General features: G+C 45.7%; 1 protein-coding gene across 8 annotated transcripts in view; it reads left to right on the forward strand.

Moving 5' to 3' along the window:
• The window catches only part of GAS2 (growth arrest specific 2), a 133,877-nt gene extending 126,599 nt beyond the window's left edge, over positions 1-7,278 (forward strand). For all 8 annotated transcript variants that reach the window (XM_087821787.1, XM_087821788.1, XM_087821789.1 and 5 more), the window contains one exon: positions 6,080-7,278. In XM_087821787.1, coding sequence (XP_087677913.1) covers positions 6,080-6,298 — 219 coding nt within the window. In that variant the 3' untranslated portion in view covers positions 6,299-7,278. The remainder of the gene's footprint in view (positions 1-6,079) is intronic.
• Positions 7,279-8,553: the final 1,275 nt, after the last annotated feature.

An 8,553-nucleotide genomic window follows, 5' to 3' on the forward strand; every position in this document is an offset into this window, starting at 1 on the left:
GTGCACTTTTGCCCACCGTGGATATGCAGATTCTACCCAGTCCCTAGACACAGACGCGCACGCAGTACTGCTCTCCCAGAGTCTCTGCCCCAGACTTGTCTTGAGAATGAGTCCTATTTCTCAGGTGCGTTGGAGCTAAAAATGGTGAGAAACTCTGCAGAGAACCATTCGCAAGTGTTTAAGCAAGGCATTGGCATGATCAAGTTTTCCTTTTAGAAAAATCACTCTGGCCCGGCCGGGTGTGGGTCAGCGGCTGAGCGTCGGCCAGGATCCAGGCGATCGGGGTTTGATTCCCGGTCAGGGCACATGCCCGGGTTGGGGGCTCGATCCCCATGGTGGGCGTGCAGGAGGGAGCTGATCAATCACTCTCATCATTGATGTTTCTCTCTCTCTCTCTCTCTCCCTCTTCCTTCCTCTCTCTGAAATCAATAAAGATAGATATATATATTTAAAATTTAGAAAGATCATTCTGGCACTGGACTACAGGTGGATTAGTGGGGTGTGAGAGACTATGAGGGCGCCTGCTGGAAACCTTTACATCCTCGGGGTCTAATGACATTGGTATTCAGAGCACTTGGCCGATACTCCTGCTTGTCTCTGTTTTCAAGGTCACTGACATAAAGTTGGAATCAGAATGAAACAGACTTGTCAGTGTTGTCCTGACACCTGGAGCATTTCATAGGCATCATGATTCAGGACAGGTGTGCACATTCAGGCAGGTCTCTGCTGGGGAATTAATAAAGTAAAGCTACCAGATAGGAACATGAAACATTTAACTTTAATTTCTGCTTATCCAAAAGGCACTTCCTATTAGTCACTGTTTATTTCTGTTGGTGGTGTTTTCACTTGTTTTGTTGCTTGTATAATATAGCTGTATACAGCTTGGCCACTTTAAAAATCAAATGCATTACCAATAAATCCATACCACTTTCTGGCTCTCCTATGTGACAATTTTTTTCCATTTAGTAAAACCTATGATTTTTTTCCTGTGATCTACATAAATATTGGCTGTGTCTTGTCAGCCAAAAAATGAGTTTCTGTTTCTAAAAACTAATGAATGTCTCCAAGAGAAGAAAAGGACCTACTTTTTCGTGTTGTTTTTTAAAAAATATATCTTTATTGATTTCAGAGAGAGGAAAGGAGAGGGAGAGAGAGAGATAGAAACATCAATGATGAGAGAGTCATTGATCGGCTCCCTCCTGCACGCCCCGACTGGGGATGGAGCCCGCAACCCGGGCATGTGCCCTGACTGGGATTCGAACCCCATCGCCTGGATCCTAGGTCGACGCTCAACTGCTGAGCCACGCCCGGCCGGGCCTTTTTCATGCTTTAAGCTCTTAATATCTACTATACGTAATGTGATTCTAGTCTTTCTCTCCAAGGTCCGTAATTACGAGGCCCCGGGGGGGGGGGGGGTGCTTTTCTGAAATCCTGTTATCACATATCATGAGAGCCAGAGTACTGGACCCCTTGATACTGCAGCAACATCAAGACTTATCAGGAGCTATTGATTAACCACTTCCACAACTTTTAAATTTCCATTATGTTCTAAGATATGGGAAAAGTAACTCATTTCCTTTCAACTCTTTTTTTTTTAATTATCTGGATAAGCTACGGAACTTGTTGGTTATGAGAGAATTTTTTACCATATGATGTCAGGAAGATAAGATTGAAAGGTGGTGCTAGAAAGCAGGTTTTAAGTAAACACATTATAGCCTAGCAAATGTGCATGAAATCCAGTAAGACAAAGTCGGAGCTTATCTGATGTTACAAACCACTGCTGGGTCAGTATAGTTAAGTGATCCACCCACCTTTAAATACTGGATTCATTTTTAAGTAATAATTTTTGGATTAGTACAGCTCAATTGTAAGTCCATGTACTAGACTGGGAGTAGAGCAGATGTGATTTCTAGCCTGGCTCTGGGGAACCCCCCCCCCCCGTGACCCTTTCTCTGACTATTTGTACGTCTTTGAAAGGAGAGTATTGCCAATGACCTCAATTTTTTTTTTAATGCTCTTTATTTCAAGGCATATTTGTGGATTACCTGGCACATAGTATGTCCTCTAATATTATGACTCTGTGTCACCTCAAGAAAAAAGGATCTCTTTTGCTGGTTCATAGGAAGGAGCCTTTCATAAACACCACACATAATTAAGCATCAGTATAGGACAAAGTCTTAAAACAAAATACCCTTGATAAGAATGGGGATGCTTCTTCCCATTACTGAAAGAAATTACTAAAAATTGGAAACAGCAGACTGATTCTTTTCTCTGCATGTGACTCATAGACACCAAAAAAGAAAATGTTTGCAATGTTTGTAACAGCCCAGGTCTGCTTATAGAACATCATTAAGGCCACTGGGAGGAAGACTGAGACAAGATTTTTGTTCCTGGGTTTTTGGTTTTGTTTTCCCCCTTGCACATTTAGAGATGCTGCTGTCTATAGGAATCTCTTTCTCTTTGTTGGGATCAGGGGCACAGTGAGGAAAGAGGCTGATTGTGAAAACACAGCAACAGCCCTAACAGACATAACAGGCAAAAACCACTGTTTGCAACATACACTGAGGAAGAGCTGTAGCAACTCTCACTTATTTTCCCTTACGCAAGAAATGCAACAGACAACACATAGCAAATCAATATTAAATACCCAGTTGGCACATGCACTGATGTGACCAGTCAAAAGGAGTTACCTTTCGGAAGGGAGAACATAAAATTGTTCAATATTGTGAAGCGACGAAAATAAAGGAGCTGGAAGATGTGCCCTGAACAGAGAATGAAAGCCCAGTCCTGCTTACGCCAACAGATACCTGGCAAAAATATATTCTATTTTATTACTTGACACATGCTTATTTCTGAATTAGGGTCACTAGAGGATAATCTTCTGAAATGAAATTCAATGTTTAGTAGGGTGTTTAGAACATAAACACTAGAAACCATTTTACATGAGCATTTAATCTGCTTAAGCTACTTATTACTATTTCTGACATTGACGATCCCCTGCCTGTGCTGAGTTATCACTAGTAAGTGATTAAGCAGACACAAGAACCCAAATCTAGGAGTTGTACAGAGTAGGTGGATGTGGTAGTAATGGACCGAAGGATCGCTGTTCTGGTTCTGCCAGTGATTTGTTGAGTGAACTTGCACAAGCTTTTGAAGAGCATCAGTTGTACTCCTAAGAGCATCGGTTTTTCTGTCTATGAAATGGGAGTATTACTGATAATGATATAGCTTAGGCAGAGTAAGTAGAGCCTGTGGAAGGATACACTAAGAGGAGTCCGATACAATGATAGTACTGACACTGTTCTAAGCTCCCATATGTGAGATTCCAAAAATGAGAAATACATCGCCACCGGCTCCCGTTCCCAGTGCAGTGCAGTCAGTTAAGAGGAGGGGCAGAAGCAGAGCCTGCTGTGGGCCGCACAGGGAATACCCCCAAGTTAGAAGCGGAGGCACCGAGTGTAAACTGAGCTCTCAGGATCATCGGACGGAAGGAGAACAGCGTAGACTGGGGTGGGAGGAGGAGAGTCTTGCTTTGGACAAGGGTGGGAGAGTCTTGGGGGGATGGGGGGGTGCAGAAAGACGTTTCTCTGTGATGAGAAGGGTGGAGAAAAAGAGAGATACAGATTGAAGCACAACAGCCAGCAGAGGTGCCGAGAGGAAGCCGGGCGCCACAAAGGGGAAGCCATCAGTAGACTGACGACAGTGGGAATGGGGGGAGGGAGGTGAGAATAAGAGAGGAGTAGGAACACAGGAGCCAACTAAAACGAAAAGGTAAAGGATTCATCAATTGCAATTGGCCTCAAGTCACTAATCCTGGACTTGGCAAGACTGGTGTAGAAGGATGACTGATCCGCTTGATCCGAGACTGGGGTTTGTAGGCAAGCGCTGGGGTGGGGAGGGAGAAAGAGTCGACAGTCATTTGTCTTATAGCATGTTGATTTGCTTTTAGGTTAAACAATAGGGGTTTTGTTTACAGAGATGAAGGTGGGTGTTAATTTTTTTTCTTGAGACTGAGCACATACTAAGAAAAGACAGGGAATGTCTAGTCAGGGCTGTGAACCCCAATGGCCCTTGATCCCATGCTTGAAACTGTTGTTGCTTGTCCACTGCCTTTCTAAGCAAATTCTAGATTGCAGATTAGCTAGAGGACGGGTATGGGAGAGGAGGTGGGCAGAGATTTCATTCCTGTGTCATGCATATTTCAGTATGACTCTGTTTCACGTGGGCCTCCAGATGCAGTGAAGATTCTGCCAGGGGAGTTTGTACTTAAACGATTGTATACTCCAGGTGGGAAAAACATTTCTTTTGCCATTGTCCAGAGTTAACTAATTGTTTAAAAATTCTCCTGACCAGTGGCTCCTTCTGGTTGAAACAGCCTCACACTGAAGTGAACTCCATCGTCCTGCCAGACGCATTCATACCAAGGATGTTTAGGGGCAGTTCTGAGATGTAATTTGCAGGACTAAGAGGTGCCAGCACTTCAACAGCAGGCAAAGCCGCTCCAGGGAACAGTGGGAGGAAGGGGCGAAGCACAGTTCTGGCACCGGCCTTTGTTCCAGTTCCTCCAAGTTTTGGAAGCAGGTAGCAGAGGGACACACAGGAACTGGTGGGACTGGGAACAGGCCAGTCAAGTTATAAAATCCCTGACGAATTTTATATCAAAGGAGGAACTGTTGTGGGGAAAGCACTAGATTGAGAGTCAGAAAATCTGGGTCCTGTTCTAAGCAAATCACATGAAAGATCTTGGCCTCGGTGTCTTCATCTGAAAAACAAAAACACGGTAGCCCGGACTGGACCAGGGCAGGCGAGATAGTTAAAGCTAACTCCTAACTCCTTTCGTCTGCTTCATGTTTCAGGGGCTCCCACTGAGATTTTATTTAACGAGTAGAATCTGATGCTGAAATAAGTTTAAAAGACTCCTAGCTAGGCCGTGTTTCCTAAGACGTTTCTGCTCTAAAATTCACATACTCTGGGGAATAACCTGTGGCTACACTTAATGGAATGCTCACGAGTCTAATCGTTTTCGTTATTGATACTCAGCACATTTGTTACTTGATTTTGAAAACAGCTTCATGTCAAGCACGATTCGGGATTTCTTAGCTTGAGTCCATGGGTGGATGTCTGGGGGTCTGAAACCCTTGCACACACATGCGAGATTTTGTGGACATGGGCATACAGAAAGATTTCAAAACTTCCCTGAGATTCTCAACAAGCGAATGAAAGCAGTGAACGGGAGGGAGTCAGACGTGTCCAGGCCTCAGGCAGACACAGGAATTTCAACAGAACCATAACAGCCTCCCAAGTCCCCTCCCAACTGCACCCCCTTCGGAAGGTGCCGCGCCCGCGGCCTCCTGACGGGCAGGGAGGAGCGCCTGCGGGACGTGGAGGGGGCAGCGGTCCCCCAAACCTCACCTTTTCTAATACCTGAAAGACGCCAAGGTGGAACTCCTTGGCTGTCCGCGCCACGCCTCCTCAGCCCCGACCTGTGCGTGCCAGGTGGCAAGCAGCACACGTTCTCCGCGGTTTGTCTGTAGCCCTGTTAAGCGGGAGCTCTAAGGGGCTCGTGGGCCTGAAGGTAAGTCTTCTTAGAAGGCCGCGCCCGAGAGTCATTGGGAAGAATGCGAGTGAAGGAAAACAAGGGCGTCTGGCCCTTCTGTTCGGGAGGCCTGGCCTTGGGAGACCTGTTTTCCCCAGGGCGCTTCCAGCTCTCCCCGGCACCAGATACCCGCGTGAGCACCAGCATCCTGCTCAGGAGCAGCCCCCTGGCCCTTCTGCAGCCCCGCTGCCGGGGTGTGGGGGGAGTGCAGCAGCGAACCGGGCAGACACCGGCCGGGAGCGGGAGCGGGTGTGAGAAAGGCCTCCGCACCGTGAAAGCCTCACGGGATGGGCGTGGAGCCTGTCACGCAGCAGGGCCCACTTGCTGTCACAGCCGGCTGCTGAGGCAGACGCCCGCGGCCAGGCGGTGAGCGGGGCGAGAACCGGGCCGGGCAGGAGCCAGCGGCCGCCCTTAGAGCTGGAAGCTGCCTGAGGCGCCGGGGGCAGGCTCGGATCTAACTCGGTCGCTCTCCTTTCCTTGCAGATGCTGCACAACAAACACGTCATGGTCCGCGTGGGAGGCGGCTGGGAGACCTTCGCGGGGTACTTGCTGAAGCACGACCCCTGCCGGGTGCTGCAGATCTCCCGTGTGGATGGCAAGACGTCCCCCATCCAGAGCAAATCCCCGACCCTTAAGGACATGAACCCAGACAATTACCTGGTGGTCTCGGCCAACTCTAAGGCTAAGAAGGAGATTAAGTGAAACCAGCTGGTCACGACAAGGGGACTCTCATAGTGGCCCGTGCCGTGCCCACTTCTCCAGTGTAGTCAGTTTAGCTCACAGGCTCTGAAAATTACTTTGGAAAAAGGGGTAACACACAGAAAAATGTCCTCATACTGAAAGAGGTTCTAAGAGTAGCACTATTTATTTTAATGCTTCTTTAGAACATGGCCTGTGAAAAATTCTAAAATCGGATTTAGATTAGAGAAACTGTAGGCGAATTATTACGTCTCGATAGGCGAGCCCAGTACTTAGAACACAGTGTTGGAAACACAGCTCTAGCTAGAGGGAAAAACTGTTGTTAGGAGAAAAGATTTAGGATTTACAGATAAGGAAACAGGAAGTGCCTCCTTTATGTCTACAGAGTAAAAGCACCCCAGACATTTTTATAATTGCAGGATTTTAAAGCTGATTTTTAAAACAGTGACAATTAGTGTGACAATGTGCTACCAAAAATATCCGACAGCACTTTAAATCCACATGGAGTATTCGCAACAGGAATGCTTGGCTGGAGAGGCCACTTCAGGAAAGTTTACATTCACTTGGAAGATTGCCTTAAAGCTGATCCCTTACCTATGACCAAATATCTGGGGTCCTTTTGGAAGTTTTCAGCGCACCCCTTAGAAAACGGCTTATGAATCGTCCCACACATTCCTGAGAAACGTGGCTGTGCTGAGACTGACAGTGCAATTCACACGCATAAGCTGACATTTATATTTTGACAGAGTAAACTGTACAGTCAAATGTTCATTGACTTCATGTTATTTTAATAAGCGTTATTAAAGTATACCTTTAGTTAATCCTACTTTGCTATGCTGTCTAGTCAAGTCCATTCACTGTAGCTAATGATGTTACAGACCTATGTATACCCTTGTACACCTAGGACACAGCTGTTTTGTACCCATAAACAGCAAAATATTGTCCTCGCTGATTCAAGAATTAAAGAGAGAAATTGAAACATTTTTTGTCTCAGTATCAATCAGTGGTTCACTCTGAAATAAAGGTGACCTTCGGGTGGCATCTTTCCCTGAGTTACCAGAGTCCAGTTGCAGTTACCCAGGACGGCTTCACTGGGGGCGGCTGAGGGGGGCGGTGTGCGTTCGGCTAGGCGGACAGTCTAGACTTTAACATTTTGTAAGGAGGGACATTTACCTTGGAACTGAGTAACTGTAATATCTTAAAATAGATATTCAGTGATTTGATTTTCACATTACTAAACTAATATTAACACTGAGTTTCTCTGTATAACTGGCAACAATCCATCAAAACTTTCTCCCGTGCCTCATGTTCCCCGTAAACATAGTTATATCTTTAATAATTAGAATTAATTTTGTTAGTGTAGTCTTAAAAATATGTCTAGGTGAACAAAACTATTAACCTCTTCATGTAGCTTTGTTTTCTGACCTAACACCACACGTTCCGTTACAGTACTGTGGTCCGGAAGTCTGATGTCTCGCTGGGCTCACCGCTACATGTCGGCAGGGCTGTGCTCCTTTGCGAGAGAACCCACTGTGTTGCCTTTTCCACCTTCCAGAGGCCGCCTGATTTCCTTGGCTCACGTACCCCTTCCTCTGTCTTCAAAGCCAGAGACATCTCAGTGATGCCTCTTTCTTTACATCTCTGTCAGACCACAGGTTGGAAAGCTTCTCCGCTTTTAAGAATCCACGTGATTAGATTGGGCCCACCTAGATAATCCAGTATATTCTCCTATGTTATAATCGTTAACTGAATCGCATCTGCAAAATACCTCTCACCACACAACGTAACATACTCCCAGCTTCCAGGGATTAGAATGTGATCCTGTCTGGGGGACAGTGGCATCATTCTTTCTACCTATACCACTTGTATGCTGGTCATTTAAGTGTCACTAAGAACACGGTGACAATGACATCGGGGCCTAGCTGCTAGCTGGATGGCACTACACTAGGGGTAAGGACAATGGGACTACATTCAGAAGGAAACAGCCAAATGTAGACGGATCTTACTGACTCCTTAGTGAACATTACTGGTGTTTTTTTTTCAAAATTGTTTTAGCTATTATAAATGTTACATTTCCATATAAATTTTAGGATCATCTTGTCAATTTCTCTGAAAAAGCTTGCTGGGATTTTGCACTGAATTTATTGATCAATTTTGTGAACTGCCATCTTGACAATATTGAGTCTCCCAATCGGTAAACTGTAATGTCTCACCATTTCTGTCTTAAAAAAAAAAATTCAGCAGTTTTGTAGTTTTTA

Source organism: Miniopterus natalensis, chromosome 11 (assembly GCF_054644295.1).
Source record: "Miniopterus natalensis isolate mMinNat1 chromosome 11, mMinNat1.hap1, whole genome shotgun sequence".
NCBI classification, from domain to species: Eukaryota; Metazoa; Chordata; class Mammalia; order Chiroptera; family Miniopteridae; genus Miniopterus; species Miniopterus natalensis.